The sequence below is a fragment of the Grammomys surdaster genome, unplaced genomic scaffold (assembly GCF_004785775.1).
Source record: "Grammomys surdaster isolate TR1022 unplaced genomic scaffold, NIH_TR_1.0 174, whole genome shotgun sequence".
Lineage (NCBI taxonomy): Eukaryota > Metazoa > Chordata > Mammalia > Rodentia > Muridae > Grammomys > Grammomys surdaster.
Genome location: NW_021604622.1, coordinates 20,211,118 through 20,232,316, shown reverse-complemented (window position 1 = coordinate 20,232,316; position 21,199 = coordinate 20,211,118). Strand labels below are relative to the sequence as shown.

General features: G+C 40.9%; 1 protein-coding gene across 1 annotated transcript in view; it reads left to right on the top strand.

Moving 5' to 3' along the window:
- The window catches only part of Fbxl7 (F-box and leucine rich repeat protein 7), a 345,775-nt gene that overhangs the window by 86,054 nt on the left and 238,522 nt on the right, over positions 1-21,199 (top strand). Inside the window, exon 2 of the mRNA XM_028767625.1 lies at positions 14,334-14,423. Within this exon, the coding sequence (XP_028623458.1) occupies positions 14,334-14,423 (90 nt within the window). The remainder of the gene's footprint in view (positions 1-14,333; positions 14,424-21,199) is intronic.

Sequence of the window (21,199 nt, the reverse complement as noted above, 5' to 3'; positions counted from 1 at the left end):
CTATCCCTTACTTGGTAGTGGAGGAGTTGCGTTTTGCAGGAGTGATGGGGCACCTCCTTCACCACACAGCAGCAGACAGGCTGAACTCTTGATTCAGGAAGTGCAAGGGCAGGAAAGTGGACATGGGCTGAGGCATTCAGCTTATTCTGGAGGTGGAAGTGAGCCTCACTGAGAGTCTCTGAGCTTTGGCTTAGAGAATGGAGCTGACTATGGTTCCTAGGGGGGATCTGAGCTGGTGGATGCTGCAGAGGAGGTAGGTCCAAAATTGAGACTTTAGAAACATCTCAAAAATTCTGCTTTCAGAACCTTTGTGCTAGTACCTCACGTCAGTGACATGCCATCCCAGCTACTTTTGACAAAGGTGCCAGGGTGTGTCTCTGTTACACATTCAATAATTCTTGATCCCAGTAGAAGTGATGCTTCTTCCTTCCTAACACGGGTTGCCTGCTGACAGTTCTCTGTACAGGTGTGTACAATGGTGTGGCCATTTTGCCAGTCTTTCTAATGTAAAAGCCTACCTGTGTGTGTGGGAGGAATGAGGATTACTAAGTCTCTTGTTTTAATCTTCAAATATTTAGAGAATGGTAATCTTCAGCAGTAATCTGTTTCCAAGAGCTCTGTGATACAGCGTTGTTAACAGCAGCAGAGGAGCCTGTGATCCCAGGGCATGTAAGAAGATAGGAATGCTATGTAGTCAGAAAACAGACATCAGAACACACTGGTGTATCCCCAAGCATGCTGTAAAAGGTCAGCTGTGATTCTTTTACAATAGTAAGTGCCAAAATGACTGTAGTGGTACCAACATTCCAAGTGAGGAAGGCTTTCTAAAACTAAAGTGGGTTTATTCTGAGAGTGTTGAGGGTAAGATGGAGTTTTATTTATAAGAACCACTATTATAGTGTAGCAAGATTTCCATCAGAAGTGTGAGGCAGTGCTGTACATGGGGAGTTTGGGGGAATTTCAAGCAGAATTGACTGGCTGATACACAAGGTTGAAAGAACAACCCAGAGAGCTGGTCTAAATTCATCAATATGATTATTAAGATTACAAATCCTAATGCTAAAGTCCTATGTTTGAATTAAAGAAACTACATACAATTTTAATTTTGCAGTAATGTTTGTCTATACTCCTCTGCAGTCTTAGGGCTGGGGACATAGATCACATGGGAAAGCACTTGCTTCTGAAGTGTGAAGAGCAGAGTTTAGATGTACAGAAGCCAAGTGAGAAGCTGAATGATGGTGGGGACCTGTAACCCCAGTAGTTTGGCTACCTTAGCCAAATCATCACGTCCCTGACTCAAAGCATCAGGTATGGAAAAATTGAGCAGAACGCCTATCTTCAACCTCTTACTACCATGAACATGTACATATATACCCAAAGTAACACACACACACACACACACATTCTCTGTCTCTGTCTCTGTTTCTCTCTCTCTCTCTCTCTCACACACACACACACACACACACACACACACACACACACATTTTCTGTCTGTCTGTCTGTCTGTCTGTCTCTCTCTCTCACACACATACACACACACATTTTCTCTCTGTCTGTCTGTCTGTCTGTCTGTCTCTCTCTCTCTCTCTCTCTCTCTTTCTCTCTCTCTCTCTCACACACACACACTCAAAATCAATCAATCAGTCAATTAATCAATAGGTAATTAGACAGAATTCAAGTTCTGGGACAGGATTACCAGGTAACATTTACTGAGCATTGACTGTGGGTTAGCCATTAAAGTCATGCATTGTCTGAGATGATTAAAGGAAAACCAACCACTCTTGGACTGCAAAATACTTAGTAAGTATTATCACAGAGTCAGAGAGTTAAGTCTCCTCCAGTAAAGCAGCTGGAGGACAAAGCCGTCAGAGTTAAGGGGAAACCTCAACCCTAATTCTCTTATGTGGCACAATGAAAATATGGTGTCATAGAACTATCAGATTGTTTGATTAATTAGAGTAGAGCTTAAAATCAAGCCTCTTTATCTGTAAGAATTTTTATTTTTACAGCAGGAAGTAAGCTAAATCATACTGTATGGTCATACCAGAATTGGCCTGAGGTTTGTTTAAAACAACAACAACAACAATAAAAATGTTTTTAAAAATGACAGTAAAAACTCCGTAGAGGAATTTATTTTTGAATGATACAGATTGTGGATATACATCTTATTTTCAATAGACATGTAATCACTGAAACCCCAGCTACTTCTGCCAACTATGCCCAACTTTCTACTACTGACTATGATATCGCCGTATTAACAATTTACCAGGTGATTGTTCTGACTTAGCTCATTACCTACAGGATCTAGTACTTCCTATATGTCTATCAACAGGAACCACCCAACCCTCTAATACGTGAATCTGTAGGAGACATGTTTTTAAAAAAAGATGTCTTTCTTTGTGTATTTGAGGTATATGAGTATATTGTAGTTGGCATCAGATCCCATTACAGATGGTTATGAGCCACTATATGGTTGCTGGGAATAGAACTCTGAACCTCTGGAAGAGCAGTCGTTTCTGCTGCTGAACCATCTCTCCAATCCCTGCAGGAGAGATTTTATATTCAAATGCTATAAGAAATTGATAACTACTATTCAATTCATTGAACAAATGTTTACCTCTATCTGGTAAGTATGTAGTACTATGTTTGACAAATTATCCAGATAGTAGGAGCCCACTTCTTGGGTCATCTAAGTGAGGCTTGGAATAGCTGCTTATGGATCAATATAAAGTTTCAAGTTTAATTCAAAATCCAGCAGGAAAATTTTAGGAGTTTCAAACACAGCTTGAAGCATGATACAGATACTGGATTTATGACATTTTAAAGACATAGGGTGAAGGGTATAATGCTATGAAATAATCACTTTCTCTACGTCTAGTTTCCTGATATATTTAGCTTCTAAAACCTGTCAATATTCAGAGCCATAAGCATGTCTTTTCTATGCTAATGGGAAGAGCGATTTTGATATCTCCAGAGTTGTGGTAGGGAAGAGTCCAGTTGACTGAGGAGCCAGTCACAGGATGACAGAAGTTTCAGCTCTGCACAGCCATCAACACACAGAGAGGAAAAGGTCTTAACCTTGAGCATCAATGTTTGTATCAGTGCATCATTGCATCAGTGATCATGGGTAGAGATATTTATACCTATGAAATGAAGCATTCATAAACTCTAAAATGGACAGAATTTGGAGAGCTTCTCACTAAGTGAACACATGGAAGATTCTGGAAGGAACTGCCAAATCCATTGCCTAATAACCTTTACCCTCTATTTTTCAGCTATATTGTTCCTGCTATACTTTTAAATATGCCAATTTCCATAACGAGGTTTTCCCTTGAGTTCTCTGATTCATCCTAGCAAATTAATCAAGCCCAAGAAGGAGATCATGGGGTCTCTAGATTGTAGATGGTTTCTCAGAAAAATGGGCGGGATATAATTGTGTGACAAATCAACCATATCCTGTAACCAATGTTCCTATCGTATAATTATGTAGTTGATTCCTCATGCAACCAGACCCTTCTCTCCCTGTTCAGACGAAATGAACACTCTCCTTACTTGGTGGGGGGTTGAAACTAGGGATACCCAGATAAATCTGCTACACAATTGAGGGCTTGTTTCCTGGTTAGTAGGGAGAAAAAACATGTATTTCACACGTTTGTTACCAGGGGTTACAGGAATGCTGTCCTATATTTGGAGTAGAACACATGTTGCAAAAAATTAGAAGGGCAGGAGGGAGATCCAGCCAAAGTATTCATTTTTATATTTGATTTCATCTCATATCTATAATATATATAAATCTTTATGGCAGCAAGACTATTCTGGCTGTCTCACACCACATATTTAAAAACATCTCCCTAGATGCTATCATATTGAGGAAAAAAATGCCATCTCAGATGCCTGGAATTCTTACTTGATATTTAAATGAGTCAAAGGCCTATTCATTACATTCCACTCAAGCCTTTATGAACATATGTATAACATAAACATACTCTGAAATTTCAACCTCGATTCTCCAGCTTATTTGTCAAATGCAGCTTGCTTTTAGTTTGAGAATATTAAATTTGACAAGGAGATGAAGAGGAAGGCCTAGAGTGGAGGAACACTTTAACATATTTTGAGCGTCAATCCCTGGTTTCTTCTTACCCTGCAGATGTGAGGGTAGTCCACATGTTCCTGACACCTTTATGGATGAAGCTTTGCCTTTGTGCCGGAGGAGTGCTAGGCAAAAATGCATGGGGAATTCTATGATTCTTAACCAAGAGTCAGTACATCATAGAAGGGAAACACCAGCTCTCCCTGGGGGATTTGATCTATTCTGGCCAAAAGGAAAACTAGTATATTTTCAAGAGAGAAGAGATTAGTTTCAAGTGCTATGTTCAAGAACAATTCCAGCTTTGGGCAAGATTTATTTCACTTGCTGTATCCCCTGTACAGAAGAGAGAGACCTTTCCCTCCAGGGGCCCCTGAAAACCCTTACTTAGGTTATGACCACAATTTATATGATAAAAGAGCTATAAATGCAAAATTTAGTGAGAGTGATATTTTTAAATGCATAAAGCTTTGAAAAATACAGCATAGATTATAAATGGAAGTTGAATTGAAGTTTTTAGGAGAAGAATGACCTATCAAGTCATCTATTCCTTGGACAGAGAAAATTAGACTCTTTGTCAGGGTCTAGAAGTCATACTGGATTTAGCATTTGGCTAAGCATACTGCTTTTGGTCTTTACTTGGTTGTGCTTATTTAAGACATTAAAATTCATCACTATTCCCACTATTTATATTTACTCTGCCTTTTGTAGTGTCAGCATCTGAGGTTAGAAGTACATGAATACATATTTATGGTATAGATGTTTTCTCTCTCAATTCAAGCAACAGCTTTGCTTATCATAAAGTAATTTTTACGTCCAACATCTAGCACCTTCAGAGCAGACAGGCTCTTCTGTCTTCATTGCCTCACCCCACCGAGAAGTCTAGTAGTCAAAACTTCAACTGATAAAGTGTCACTGATACCTTTGCCCGGCTACATTCTGCCTTTCTTTTTTTGCCTCCTGTATCTTTATTAGAAATTGGATCCTTGTGATGGTAAATCTTGATTGACAACTTGGTGTGATTATCTCGGAGACAGGTCTATAGACATACCTGGGGTAGGTTATTTTAATTAGGCTACTTGGGATGGAAAGCCTACTCTCACTCTTTGGGTGAGCTTTATTCATGGGCTGGGCCCTAAGCTATATCAAAGGAAGAAAGTGAGCACAAACACTTATTGCTTCCTGCTTTCTGGTCATAGATACAGTGCGATCAGCTGCCTCAAACTGAGTCCAACCAAGCCCTTTCTCCCTTAAGTATCTTTCCTGGGGGATATTTTATCATAACAATGGAAAAGGAAATAAGATACCCCTTTTTTTTTCTCTTGCTCGATTTGCTATTACTATAAATTCCAGACTGAATAACTCATCTAAAAAAGAAGTTTATTTAGCTTATGACTCTGGAGAGTCCAGCAGTATAACCTTGTTGGCATCTGGTCAAGGCCTCCGTGATGTACCATGACATGGCAAGGCATGAAAGAACAAATGAGCTCATACTAAAGAGAAACAGGAGAGGCAACCTCTGTTTTTAACAGCTACTCTCGTGATCACTAGCAGTGCTATGACCCTGTCATCATCTCTCATTAGTCCTGTCTCCAGTACCCATACATTGGAGATCAAGCTTGTAGCTCCGAGTCAGTCAAGACACAGCCCACAGCCCCTTTTGCTATACATACATGCATGCATGCATACATACATACATGCACACACGCGTATATGGATACACACACACATATGAAAGAGTGAAAGAAAAGGGAATATCTCCTTTAGCAGTGAACAACTTTGGTCCTCTCTCTGCCCTTCCTTCATGGAGCAGGGAGGATGGGCCTGCCTAGATCAGTTATGACAGGGTTCCTTTATCTGAAGACACTTGAGGTAAGATCAGTCTCAGCCAATCACGTAGACTTCTCGGTGGGGTGAGGCAATGAAGACAGAAGAGCCTGTCTGCTCTAAAGGTGGTAGATGTTGGGCGTAAAAATTACTTTATGATAAGCAAAGCTGTTGCTTGAATTGAGAGAGAAAACATCTATACCATAAATATGTATTCATGTACTTGTAAGCTCAGATGCTGACACTACTAAATGACAGAGCAGACTGAAGTGGGGCAGCTATTCTGGACAGTTTACTTCTGTGCCCTTTCTGTCTTGAGCCTTCTGTAGTAGAAAGGCTCTGGTCATTTGGGGGTGTTCCCCTTCTGCCATTCACCTGATGATTCTCAGAGATAACTCTACTCCTGTGGAATGGGATTGCAGTTTCCTGATCTAAGGAACTACCTCCCACCAAGGAAAGGGAAAAGATGAGAGATGAGTAAGAATGATCTCAAGATTCAGGAAAACATGGACTCTCATTTGGGGACTAAAACAATCCCATAGATTAACAGCTTCAAAAGTTGGAGGCTCAAAGACACAACATTGAAACATTCTACTGGTGCTCTTGAAAATGAATACATGTGTATGTTATTATTTGGCTGTGAAGTTTCTCATTCTAGCTTGGTCCTTAGCTGATGGAGATGGAAACTAGCTGAAGAATGTAGATGACAGTGAGGGCCTTTGAATCTTAGACCAGACTACAGGCCCATTGTTCCTCTCAACTGTCTGTCTGCTATAAGATAGACATTCCCTACATGATGCTCTGCCAAGTGCTTGTTGGTAAAACACTATAGACCAAACTGTTTGAAACTATGTACCAGATGTGATTCTTCCCTCAGGATGTTTCTGTCATGCAGTTATCAAAGCAATGGGAATCGTAGCTATGTATCGCACCACATGTATGCAAATTGTTATCTGTGCAGGTATAGTTATATATGTGTAAATGTATATATTTTTGTAGGTGTGTATGTGCATGTGTGCGTGTGTATGTGTGTGTGTATGTACACACACACACACACACCATTGTTATAGGGAGCAGGATATTCCCTTACCTTTTAGGTGTTCTGAAGCTTGTCTCTTGCTGGTGAAATAGTTTATAATTTTGTTAAGAGGGTGGATACAGTATAAAGAAGGGCCTTGGAACGAAATGTAAGTAGAAAGCTGAGAAGAGTTTCAAAGCAGTTTCCTTCAGCTTCCCCTTCACCCTTTAGAGATGAGGGGTGAATGTCAGAAGCACTGGGCAGCTTACTTAGGCTTCCTGCTTGCCAGTGACAAAGCATGGGTCTGAGCTGGGGACTCCCCTCTCTGCATCTAGTTCCTAAACCTCTGTGGTAGGAAACTGTGTCAGTTATAAGCTTCTTATAACAAATCAAGGCTGAAATGTGGTTTTCTAAGATTCCATATATAGAATTTTGACAATTTTCTCGCCTGTGTTTTGTTTTCGTTTTTTATTTTTTTTAAACTAACTAGACCATGCATAGTTGGAAATGCTGTTTGCCTTGCATTTGATGTAAATATGAAGACTGTGTCCCCCCTTCCATTTTCCCTCCTGATTGTTGCTATGTGTGTGTGTGGCGGGGGGCAACAAAGTGACTGAAAGCCACGTAAAGAATTTTCATGGTCTAGATTGATCTTCAATGATTATTAAGGAAAATGTGTGGGAAGGGGCTTTGCAAAAACTCTGGAGTCAGCAAGCAGCAATATTTTCAACTATCTGTGACTGTCTCCCTGTAGCCTGGGACCAGTCCACAGAGAGCTGCAGACTCAGAGGTCCACATTCTTTGTCTTTTCAACACTGATAAAAAGCCATGGTGGCTTTTCTCTGCCATTTTTCAGCTCTCAAAACTCTGCAGAAGAAAACCCCAGGGTTATCATGATTCATGGAACTGTGCGTGCCACAGGATAGTGAAGGGATAAAATGAACAAGCAAATCAGAAGAGGTCGTCAGGGACTTATCCACACTTAGGCTCAATGCCAGGAAGGAGCACGTGGCTTTGAAGGTGCTCTCAGGTCACACTGAAATGGAGGTGACCCCCAGGAACAGTGTACTATTCCCTTGCACGCTGATTTTTTTTTTTATGGTCCATGAGCACAGTAGCTGTTCAGAACTTGGATGTATGTGAAGAAATTAATTACTGGTATACATTGTAGTGATGTTATTGGCATAAGAACGACTTTGCTATGACTTACATTACAATGCAAGTTCTGTGTTGGTGCCTGAAGCCTTCAGCCTGTCCATGCTTCTGATCTGCTCATTACTCGGTTCAGAACACCGACTGTGAGGCACCATCTGTCTGTGGCGGCGGCGGCAGCAGCAGCAGCAGCATCTGTCTTTCTGTCAGCTGACATCTGTGTTAACTCTCATTGAATCACCTGAAGGCCAGTAGGTGGTGTGTGGCTCAGGGGAGTGGCCTCTGTCCTGATGCCATTAGTAGGAAGATGCCCACCTTTTCACCATGGAGCAGAGCAGCCTGTGTGCTAAGTGCTGCATTTCCTCAAACAGGACATCTCAAACTTCTTAAATTCTATGACACTCTAAATCTTAATTGTTAATCTTGCTTTTCCTTCCTAATAATGCTGGCACACTGGGAGCATTGAGTGAGTCCCCATACAGCCGATCAGGGTGGGATTTTCTGTTTAATGATGCCTGAGTTGACACTGGTGCGAACCATGTTCTTTCTCTTCTCCAGTTTATGTCCGTTCCAGAACCAATCAATAGCACATTTCTTTGCGAATGAGGTGTTGCAGATGCAGTTTGCTGTATTGAAGGCTATGAGAGTAGAGTGGCCTCTGATCCATATGACTGGTATTCTTATAAAAGACACACACCACAGAGGGAAGGAAGTTATGTGATGTCCCAGACAGAGGAGAATTAGGCTGCCACCAACCAAGGAACTTCAAGGATTACTGGCAACCTACTGAAGCTAAGAAAGAAGCTTGCATCAGATTCCCCATGGAGCCCATCAGGAGGACATGGTCTTGTCAACATCTTCCTTTCAAACATGCAGCTTTCATAACTGTGAAATAATACATCTCTTGTTATTTTAAGTCATCCAGTTAGAAGTAATTTATTATGATGGCTCCAGGAAACTAATACAGACTACTATACTCCATGTCCCCACTGGGAATCTATACGTGTTTTGGAAGTTCTGTTTGCAAGCTCTAAGCACAATGGCTGTACAGAGTTTGTTGAGCAAGCATGGATTTGGATGTTGCTTCTTAGAAAATATCATGGGGCTGGGGATAAAGGAATAGGATAAATCTCTACTTCATTCCTGTAGCCAGCCACTTATGTAAACTGTTTAACACATGTCCTGAGTGTTCATAATGTAGATCTAGCAAGCACAGTGATACAGATGTTAAAGAAACATATACAGAACCTGCCCACCTAGAGTTGTTAATTAAGGGGAAAATTATTGGTGTGAAGGCAGGCACATGGTTGTTCTGACATCCCTGAGTTGAGAGGGTGTCTGAATTGATAATAATTAATCCACCCATTGATTTATTTATGGTGAGGATTATAATTATCTGAACACTTATTAGTGTAGCTATAGATAACATTTATCAATTTCAGTGGAATGGATCTTTCATCTTTAATATCACCTAATACCTAATTTTTTATTCTGTACTCAACTACCCTGCCATCCTCATCTTTCTTTTTTTGAACTCACTGGGAACTGGTTTTGATGAGAACACCATGGCAGTAGCTATAATATGGACCCAGATACATTAAGAAATTGAGTATTTCTGAGCTGCTTGTATCATCCCTAAAAATATATCTCAGTTATTTTGTTAATGACAGCAGTAGCTGTGGAATGCAGGTGTTGATCTTCATAAGATGGACTGGGTTTAGTTGTTTCCCCAAGACTAGGCAAGTACAGGGTCAGTGTTAGGCTTGTTCACACTGGATCCTTCATGCCATCCATTTGTGTCATCAGAAAATCTGGCCACAAGATGCAGACCCATATGTAAGACAGGACAATATGTAGTCAGCTCTCTCATTGATGGCTACTGTATTCTCACAGTTATTGGCTTTTAACTACCCAAATGAATACCTAAGTCACATTTGATCGTCCACAGCTTTGCTCACAGATATGACATCTTTGTCTTCACCAGAAGTACATACTCAGAAGTAGTCATTGGAGTATGTTCTCATGAGAAGTTTAGGGAGGGGGTATTCTGCCTTCCAATCTCATGCTGTTTGCCACAATTCTTTTGTGTGTGTTATTTGGCTTCATCTTTTTCAGTAGTGGGATCAAATTCAGGGTTTTGTACATGTTCTGTAGGTGATCTAACACTGAGGTATATCTTCAGCTCTCACTGGTATTCCTTTATGGTCTGTTTATTGGAACATGATTTATTACTGCTGTCTCTTGGTAATTTTATCATTGAAAAGATTCCAGGTGTAGTTCTAAAAGGCTTTCTAAGGTTCCTAAAAGCAGATGTCCCATTCTGATGTTGGACAAATTCAATGTTGTTACCCTTGAGTTGAATACAAGTGAACCAAAAGCACACCAGACATGATGACTCTGAAGAGAAACACATAAGACAAGGTTTGCATCGATCTGGTGATGAAAATGCTGTGAGTAGATAATCACATGATATTTCAGAACAACGCTTTTGTGTTTGTGGTGACGTTATCAAATGTAACCACCTCAGACACGGAGAACCAGCTGGACTTGGGCTCCTAATTATCTTAAATTTCTCAGCTAATGCATTAAACATTAGTGTGTTTTTAAAATGTTTACTTCTTGAAGGATAGACAACATCAGTCAAGGCAGTCTTGCCTTCAAGGGGACAAAACGTGGTTCTTGAGGGGTAAGAAAGCCTTGCATTTTTGTGCATAAAGTAGGTATATACTCTCAGAATGTAATAGCAGTCCATCATAACCATGGTTTTGTGCTAGTATCAGTGGGGATAATTAGGAAATAGAGAAGTCTAACAATAAAGAGATTTTGGACTTACAATTGAGAGCATATTGAGCATATGGAGTGAATATTTAATAAGACGAAGCATCTAAAGTATGAGGGTGTACCACCCTACCCAGGTGCTCTCGGCCAGGTCTCACAGACTCATTCATAATAGTGTTCTCTCCCCTTTATTCCTTCTCCTCATTCACCAGCACTAGGATGGTGCACATTTCCAGTTGTGACTGAGAATTTCCTCAGGCATGTGTTATCTCTGGGTTTTCAGAATGCTACCAACACGTAGGAATGATCATTTAAGGTGATGGATTCTCTGGGTGTCCTGCTGTAATCATTACTCATCATGAGCAAGTATTCATACAACTGGTCCATTGACAAGGATGATTGTTGTATGCGGTGAAACTCTTAAAACATAGCATCTTGGTGTCACAGCGTGAGTCCCACTGTAAGATGTCATTGTCTCCTAAGGGAGGGCTCTTCTGCAGTGATTTTGGACTAATGATGTAGAGAAAACAAAAGACTCAAAGATGTGAATGAAGAAATCAGACCAAATGGAGCTCTGCCCAGGGTCTACTTTGTTGTAAGAGGGGACTCCCAGCCTGGTGTGGTGACACACATTTTTAATCTCAGCACTTGGCAGGAAGAGGCAGCTCTGTGAGTTCACGGCTATTCTGATCTCCATAGAAAGTTCCAGACCAATCAGACCTACATGGCAAGACACTGTCTTCCAAAATCAAAAATCCCTGTGTTTATATCGAGGAATGATGGGCAGGTGGAGTTAATTCTCACCCCCCCCCCCCCGGGGAGCAGAGCCATCCTCAAAAGCAAACATACATAGGCTTTAGGTGTCAGTGTTTAATATTTTCAAGTTAAGAAATGCAAGTTAATGCCACCAAAAACCATACCATCACCTATCATATTAAATTAATGCTATTATACTTGAATGTTATGAGTTTTATTATTTTTGCTTGTTACTTTGTTTTCCTTTTCTTGTTGAGTCAGGTGTATAACATATGGAGTTTATTTTATGTTTTCCATTTACATATCAGCAAGAAATAACATAATTAAACTTATTTAAGTCTATGTATTACATGGTTTAGAATATCATTTTTTTTTTGTTCTGCTAAAAGAGGTGCTTCTATTATTTGGCTTTGGGGAATACTCTAATGGACTCAAAATCATTAACAATTTGAACCTGGACGCAAAATCATTAACAATTTGAGCCAGCAGAAATCTCTTAGGTTAAGCACCTCCCTAGTCAATATAGATGCTGAACTTCCGGTGCAGAGGGAGGTAGTCAGAGTGCATGTTCAAGATTACAAAGCAAAGGAGATCTGTCATGAGGACAGGGGGCAAGTTCACATACTTCTAAGTTGGTAAGAGAGACTCACTGTATCAATCGACCTCTAAAGACTCCAGTCCAAAAGGTTTGTTAGACCCAGACCAATAGTTACTATACCATCTCACTGAACATGCAGGGAGACATTGGTGAAATGCAGTCTAGATAGCAGACTTGGTTTGGAGCACCAACAGTGAGTTAGGGTTAATGGCAAGAGGAAACAAATCCACTTGTCTTCCCAGCTCAGATGATATTACCCTTGAACTTGGATTTTTCCATGACTTCCTACATGGGAGACAGAATCTTGAAGCTCCTACTTGTAAGACTTTGGGTTGTTCTACGCTGTGAATTTAGACTATCAGCTTACTCAGCTAAACTTGGCTTAGTCTATATGGATTACTATGTCAAAATACCCAAGACTGGGTGGTTTCTATCTAATAGAAGCCTACTCCTTACACTTTGAAAGCTAATCATTTAGGAGTGGGGTGCCTGCACATTTTGGTGCTTGCTAAAGGCCTGCTCCTTGGTTCCTATACTGCTGTTTGGTTGTACTCTCATGTGGCAGACCAGGGCTGAGACCTTTTAAGGACATAGTCCTTATTCATGAAGATTGCATTCTCATAATCTAATTGCTTCTTAAGAGCTTCATTCTTTAATGCTATGTCCTTGGGGCTTAAGATTTTAACATGTTGGTAGAAAGTAAATATCCAATTCATTGCATATCACACTGGGAAGACCATTAGAAGTCAGTGCTTCCCCATTACTATCAACTTTTGATCATAACTTTTGTGGTATGAAACAGTTGTGTCTTTAATAACAGTTAGTGGGTTTTCTATCACTGCACCATCACTGTGACATGAAAGAATCTGACACAAGGAAGGTGTAGCTATTATTTCACAGTTGGGTTAGGATTCTGGGTATAAATTAACTGCGTCCTTTGCACAGGGAGGTACAAGGCAGAAGCCAAAGTATTAGCCAGAACCAAACTCTCCTTTAATAGCTGGTGGTGTCTTTTCCTCGCACATGATTTTGACCAACTTCATACCATTGGAGTGAATGATAAGCCTAACCCTAACGTTAGCATTTGCTGCTTGGAATTCAATGACAACAGGAGGTCCCCTCTCTGCTAGATCCCTTCAAAATGCTTACCTCATTCTGTCAGGGTACATGGAACATTTTGAAATCTCCCATCATAGCTCTCATCTGAGGACTAGTGTGATTTGTATTTATAGTCTTTAGTATGTCTTTTGGAGAATGTTTATCGATGTGTATGATTGTGTAAATGGTGAGAGGTGCAGAATCTCCGCCATTGACTTAGGTGCAATCAGGTAGACTCAGCGATCTCAGCCCAAGTATGCCTGGTATTTATGCTATAAAGTTCTTTCTTGTGGGGAACTGTCTTGTCCATTCTAAGACATTTAGCAGCAACTCTGGCCACAGTCGTTCACATACCAGTAGCACCTCTGCCCTGCCTATGGCAACCAAAAGTTATGCTAAGCAACCAAAAGTTATGCTAAGCATTCCCATGTATCCTCTTGAATAGAAACTTCTTCCTGGATTGAGGACCGCTGTATTGGATATGGCGTTGGTTGTTTTTTGTTTTTTTGTTTTTGTTTGGTTGGTTGGTTTTTGTTATTTCCCAGAAAGACATTAAACAATGGATTTGTGTTCTTAATGTGATACAGCCATGTGGAACTTTCAAGATCTTGCTCCTGATATGTTTTTTCTCATTCTGAGAGTTCCTTATTTATAGAGCTCTGAGATGCAAAGTGTATAGTGGTGCTAATGCAGTGGGTGTGCTCCCCTCACGTTCTCCCTTATTCATGTTTATGCCAAGACAAGACTGTATTAGCACATTGCCCATGTTTTATACTCTTGTCTGAGTTTATAGTCAGGCTATGTTATAAGAGGGTTTTGGTTCGGCTGTAATGTGTGTCAAATATTTCCCCAGAGATATTGAGTGCATAAGTCAGAACCCTTTAATAAACTCCACGTTTTGTGTTACAGGCACTTACTTGGACATGAGTGGCTTAGTGTGTGACTGAGTAAAAGGCACGGTCCAGTTCTGAAATTACAAAACTCAGAAGCTACTTTTTTTTCCTCTTGTTTTGTTCTAGGCAAAGGCAGCTCAAGCGTCTCATCCGACGTGAGTTCAAGCACAGATCACACACCAACCAAAGCCCAGAAGAATGTAGCCACCAGCGAAGGTAGGCATCGCTGCTCTTCCTAGCTCCTCTTCTTTTTCACACAGCTGGTTGAAAGACAGAGAACGAGAATGTGGGAGATTTACTCCTAGTCACAGCATGAGAGTCTATCAGATTGTTAAAAAGGAGATGGCAATGATGTCCCAAGATTGGCTTTGGCTTCTCTGTTGGCACTGCCATTGAAGTTGGTTTGGTGGGATTTAAGTATCTCGATGTGAAGTCAGATGGCATTATTTTGCCAACACTCGATAGGCTGACTCAAGAGAAGTCACTATGATATCATATATTTATGTTCCAGTATGGCAAGGTGGTATGATATAAGAGCTTTTGATGCAAGTTATAAGTTCCTGCAAGAATGCACAGAATATTTGTTCCTTAACTTTAGGCTGGTGCTGACAGGAGGGCCACAGTCCTGACATATGTAGGGCTTGATTAATCTTGGAAGCTTTGGCTATGCAAAGGAGCTAGCTTCATTTCATTATTTAAATAATACATGGTAATGCATCATTATTAAACATGGTTGATGAAGGGTTCTGTGGTTGTATCTGTGGAAGTATCTGTGGAATTCCAAATTCATTTGCTTCCCAAGAAGCTTTGAGCTAATACTTGATTGAGTGAGGAATTTTTTTCTGTGGTATTTAGTAAAAAGTTGACCTATCTTTTTTTTTTTAATCTTAGTGTGAAACACAGTAGATAATTTTCTTTCTGAGTAAGAATTCCCTCTGAATTAATTATCCAACAAAGGTCATTTTTGTGCTGTTTATGCTAGAAAGCATTTTAAATAGGGTCAGCTGATTTGCATATTTTCTGCATCCAGGTTTTCTCAAATGTTCTGGGAGCTAAGGAAGCTTGTGTCCAGTTTCCTTTTGTAGGCTTAGTTTCTGCTGATCTTAATGTCAGGAGTCGCGCTCAAAGGCTGGTGTTGGCCCATTGCTTTCTTACGTTCTGTTCATCTGTATTGGGATCCATGTATTTATGCTGCTGCTTTTTCTCCACTGGTTTCTCTTCTCATAGTCTCTGTCTGGTGTCAGGGAGCACAGAATGCCCTTCTCAGGGCTCCTTATTCTCAGACCAGTTTCTAGGTGGCTTGGATGGCTGGATTCTATTCATTTGTGTTTTGACCCTTGCAGTATTTTTTGTACATCAGCAGCTTCTCAGGCAGATGGATTGGTGTGTTCCACGTAGCACAGCAAAGGGCCAGGTAGCAATCCAATTTTAATTTTCCGCTAGCTAAGTTAAACAGGGGCATTTGATCATTCCTGAAATTCATTGAAGGCAATGAGCAATCCTCACTGTTTGTCTATAACCACTTATTTTTGGGATCTCCATTCCAAGAAAACCGAATGAAAACAGCTTCCATTTATTCAGAGTGGTTCTCTTCGGCTAAGAGTCCCTTTTATGAGATTCTCAATGCTTCACCCCAGTATGTGGCAGTTACTGTTGCCACACCGTGTGTCTGTTACGAAAATGGTTAATTTTAAAAAATAACCTGTGTTTGCCAGTGTTGATGTCTTCTCATTAGTGTCTTTCCCCCTTTAAGCATAGAAAATACTGGTGCTTTGTTGAAAGTATTGGAAAAAGAGATTCTAGGATTTATTATTTTTTTGCACTTAAAATGATGCTCTGTGTTTAAAAATAAAATGAAGAAAGCCTAAGGGCCTCCAGCTTCCTTTCTTTTCTCTCCCCACACCCCCAGGGAGAGTTATTGGTTCTCACTATAACATTTTATATATTTTGTCATGATTGTATTTTCTGACACGATGAAAATAATACCAGGGATAAAGACTATGAAAATTTGATATTCTTATGAAATGGAATCTTTACCAATGAGTAACAATAGAGTGGAAGTCCTTTCCAGATCTTAGTAGGAAAAGCCCCATACATGTGAAAGATGTTTACTTGAAAAGCTGAAAATAGTAAAAAAAAAAGAGTGTGCTTCCCTGTCCTGAGAGAGTCGGGGGAGAGGGGGTGAAGAATGAACATCCAGTTTTCTCTGCATGTGTTTGATTGATGAAAATTTAAACTCTAAGTGCAGCGTGGGCATTTACTTCAGGGAAGTGCGTGTGAGGGTTGCCTGGTGCACAGCTGCTTCTGTGCTAGGCTGGTGAGTAGCCAGGGCTCATTTTCTCACCACACAGATGACAGAGCCTCAGGCTGCTTCTCAGGATGAGTGATTATGGTGGCACATTCCCTGACCTCCACAAGTGGATTTACCTGATGTTTTGTGAGTTCCTTCCTTCTGGAAACTACCAGGTGACGGTTACTGGCAATGCTCTCATAGATTAACAGAAGGCCAGTACCAACTTCCAGCCAAGAATACAGAGGGACTCTTTTAAAACTGATCTTTTGACTCTTTACCCAACATTCTCAAGAATTATGTTTAACCTTATATTAAAAAAACAATGTGTGTGTGTGTGTGTGTGTGTGTGTGTGTGTGTGTGTGTGTATGTGCACATGAATCACATGCATGTTCAATTGCCCTTGGAGGCTAAAGGACACTGGATTCCCTGGAACTGGTGATAGAGCAGTCGTGAGCTAGCAGATATGGGTGCTGGGAACTAAACTCGGAAAAGCAGAGTATACTTTTCTTTGAGCCATCCCTCCAACCCCAGCATTTAACTTTCAGTGATATGAAAACTAATAAAAGCAGAGTTGTAAAAATGATGATCTGTAGTTTGTTGGCTCTCTCCTGATCTCTTTCACTCCTGACTTCATCAGCATCGCCTTCTGGGAACACAGACTATGACTTTCAGTTTAAAGGTCTAGACTGATAAACAACCAGACAATAATAATCTAGAAAATAAACAAACAATGTATATTCCTTCCCCCCCCCAGCCCTTGAGAACCATAGCAATGGTTCACCATACAGCAGTTCTGGGTTGTCCCTAGGTGGGATGGGAAGGAAATGGAAGGTACTATATTGGTCCCCGTGCTTTGTTATTGTTTGTGGTGCTGTGTGAACATATTAGTGTGAACTCGAGTTTGCCCACTGTCATGTAGCTAAGGGTTCAGGCTATGCCCCTCATTAGAGAACATGGATTCTACTATACAGTATGTGGTGCTATAAATTGAGGACATCGTGTACAACAAAGAGAAGGACGTTCCCATCTGCTTTAACCTGGGTGGAGGATGCTAGTGGAGGTTTAACTGTAAGTAGATATAAGAACAATCATCAAGGTTGTCCCCGCTTTTTAACTGGACAGTGGTGAAGGCTGTAGAATAAGCTGACACTTCTACAAACTCATGTGTAAATGACACTAACAGCACCTTGAAATCACAACTTCTAAGCTTTGGAAAGGGAGCAGGAAGTAGCAAGACCTGCCCTGGGCCTATGACTTGGCCTGTGAGTGGTCTTGTGCTCTGAGCCAATGTGCAGTGCCTGCATCAGGATGGCTTATTTTGGGATGTGTTTCATGAAATATGTTTATAACATTTGTTAAACCCATAAGAAAGAAGCCACTTTTTATTCTCTTATATAGATGTTTTCTGTGTAAATTAGGCAAACCTTGAATTTTCAGTCTCTCCCGTGGCTTCCCAAGTTGCTAGTATTACAGTACATGTTATAACACTTATCTGAGAATGTTCTCTTGCAAACATTGTGTATCTAAGGTATATGCTGGAGACATAGAGTTTTCCCTGACAACTGATACAGGCTTTCTTTGTAGCCCATTATAGTCTTTGTGATACTTTAAGCTCCTGGTTTCCTGACACTATAAAGGGGTTAGGTACAGGGATAGAAAGCTGGATATTTTCTGGTTTCCAGAATAATCTGCATGCTAGTCTTGCAAGTCAAAACATAATTTCTTCCAATCAAGTTGCTTGTCTTCTTCTAGTCTTTGGAGTCATTCCCACCCATCATCCATTCAAGCATTCCATCTTAAACATGATGTCCTCTGACCACAAACAGTGTAAACCACATATAATCGGGAAATTGAATGGGGGCACACACCAACCAGCCTTGAGTAGAATCAGTGAACTGGGTCGGGTTGTAACGTCTCCCAGAAAGCAAGCTGAGCATTGACTTTCATAGAGCACATGGCATAAGGATGTGACTTTAAAGGTGACATCTCAACAAACCAGCCTTTATCTTCCTCTAGAGGAAACTGAAGTTATTAGTTCAGCTAGCTGTTGTTTAAACATAGCCAGGTCAGCTGTCTCTCTCGGGGATTGCTTGTGTGATGGTTGCTATGTAGATGATGCTTAGCAGGCTAGATACCTGCACAGTCCTAGGAACTTGAAATTACAAGGGATGGCGGGTTTGTGTGTTTGTTCATTTATTCATTTATTCGTTTATTCCTCCCTCCCTCCCTTTCTTCCTTTCTCCTTTCTTCCATAACACAGGAAGCTCTTTGATTTGGTTGCTAGCAATTGTAGACTACCAGTTTGTCAGAGGGAACTGAGCTCCCAGATAGCCCTGGAGCCGAGCAACAGCTTTGATCTTTAGCAAAATCTACAAGTGTGCAACATCCTGATCAGCCGTGCTCTGTTACTGGTATCTCTCCATGGGGGAGACCTCTCCCTCCTGGTGCTCGGGTATGCACAAATGCTTCTTCTTGAAGTAAACATCAGTCAGGTCTTTGGGAATTTTAACCTTGTCACCAGGAACTTTCAAATAGAGATGGCAATGATAAACTTCTGGTGTGGTCTACACAGAGGAGCTCAGTTGAGGCCAAGACAATCAGTGACGAGTAGCAGCTAGTGCCCAGATGCTTCAGGAAAACCACTCTCACTGGTGTGGCACCGGGTGAGGGTGGTCAGATGGTACTGGAAGTAGTGCTGGCATATAGCTGACTTGTGTGCCAGCTGACACACATTTCCCTATGACTCGGTGTCTTCCTTGGCTCGACTTCAGTAGGATATTACCTGATCTTTTGCAAAGTATAACTACACTGGTCGCCACCGTTCTTGTTGCCTCTGGATGGCTTTGTGACACTAGCAGCGGTCGGCTACTTTTTCTTCTCTTCACTTTGCAGCTGAGTATTTCCTTTTGTACAAGGTCTTTCTGGAGCGCTCAGCAGATCAGGAGTACCTGCCAGTTCCTCTTGCCAGGACAGGGTTTCACCCTTGCACTTAGGTTTCGAACCTTAGACCTCCTTTTCTGGCCACACCAGCTGAGGTCCCAGCTGAGGTCCCAACAGCCTTCTTGGCTGCAGGTTGCTTCTCCTGTGTTTCAGACTTCTCAGCTTTTCCACCTGCTGTCTTGTAAGATGGGAAAAAGGGTATTTACACAGAAATACCTGGGACAATGGGAATGCAATGATTTTGGGTTTTTTTTGTTTTTTTTTTTGTTTTTTTTTTTTTTTTGAGGTTATATACCTCTAATAATTTGCCAAGCAGGAGTTTGATGCAGCATTGTTGGATTGAACAAACTAGGGGGAGAAACAAAATGAAAAACATTAAAAAAAATCTCTGCAATAGTAAAAAAAAAAAAGCTATTGTTTTCTGCAGATTGAAGTGTTTAGTTCTCTTTTCACCCCTCTGTTTCTATGTCTATTATGAGCTTGCTGTACGACCAAGGGAAGCAATGTGGAAGTGTTGAAGATGGTTTCTTGGACCCAGGAGGACCTGGATGTCTACCAGTCTTATCTAGAAGGCCAGAGGACCTTAGCATAATTAATGACTTCACAATGTAGGACCTTAACCCACATGGTGACTTCATGATGGAGGACCTTAACCAACCCAGCTACTTACAGTAGAGGACCTTGACCCACATGGTGACTTCATTGTTCATCTTTGAGTTAGAATTCCTTGATTCTGCTCTGTAGAATTGCCTCTTTAATTGACTCCTTGAAAGAAAGTTTTTTTAAAAAAAAAAATCTTTCATTTGAGGCATGTGGCATGAGCCGACTCACAAAGAATTTGTAGCGATATTCTCCTGGACCTAAATCCACCCACTTATTTATATAGTCAGTGGTTTCCTACATTTTCAGTGCTCAAATTAAACCAGTACGGAATAGGGTTGATTTGAATGTGCTGAGGCATATGGCTCTGTTTATTTGCTCTGTCTGATGTTGTGTTCTGTCTGCTTCTTTTAGGATGCATTCTTAAACAAAGTTAATGTGATTCATTGAGGAAGCCAAAGATCATGCTTTTAACTCAAGGTGGTGTCTCTTGCCCTCAAGGCTTTGTTTCGCTAGTCAGTGAATTTTGTGTTTGTGGTAGACATGTGTACCTGTATGCAGGTGTACATGTATGTAAATGTATGCGTGTGGAGGTCAGAAGTCAATACTGATTGTCTCCCTTAGTTGCTTTACACCTTGTATTTTGGCACAGGCTCTGTTACCCATTCAGTGAGCTGGCTGGCTAGCAAGCTTTAGGTGTTGTGCCTTGGTCACCCATTCAACATGTATGGGGTTACGGATGCAACTCTGTACCCAGCTTTCTCATGGGTGTCAGGGATCTGAACACAGTTCCTTATACTTATGTGGGAACATTACCCGCTGGGTCGCTGTCCCAGCTTTGTGTGACAAACAGTATCCATCGCTGAGGTCCCTCTCGGGTGCATGCAGTGCTGTCACGAGCATACACAACTTGCTGAATATCACTGATGCTGTTGGGAAAGATGAGCAGGGCACCTCGAAAGGTCAGGGTGGCTTGAAATCATAGAAACTAGTGAGTGGTAAGGATGGGCTATGAGCCCCAAAGTCTAAGATTCACTATTTGTGTTTGTTTCGTAATTGTTGAGAATTTCTTTTGACTCATTTTTTTTAACTTTTGAAAATTGTATATAGCAACCGATATCACTGTGACCCTTTCATAATTTGCATCTTGTTCTTGGA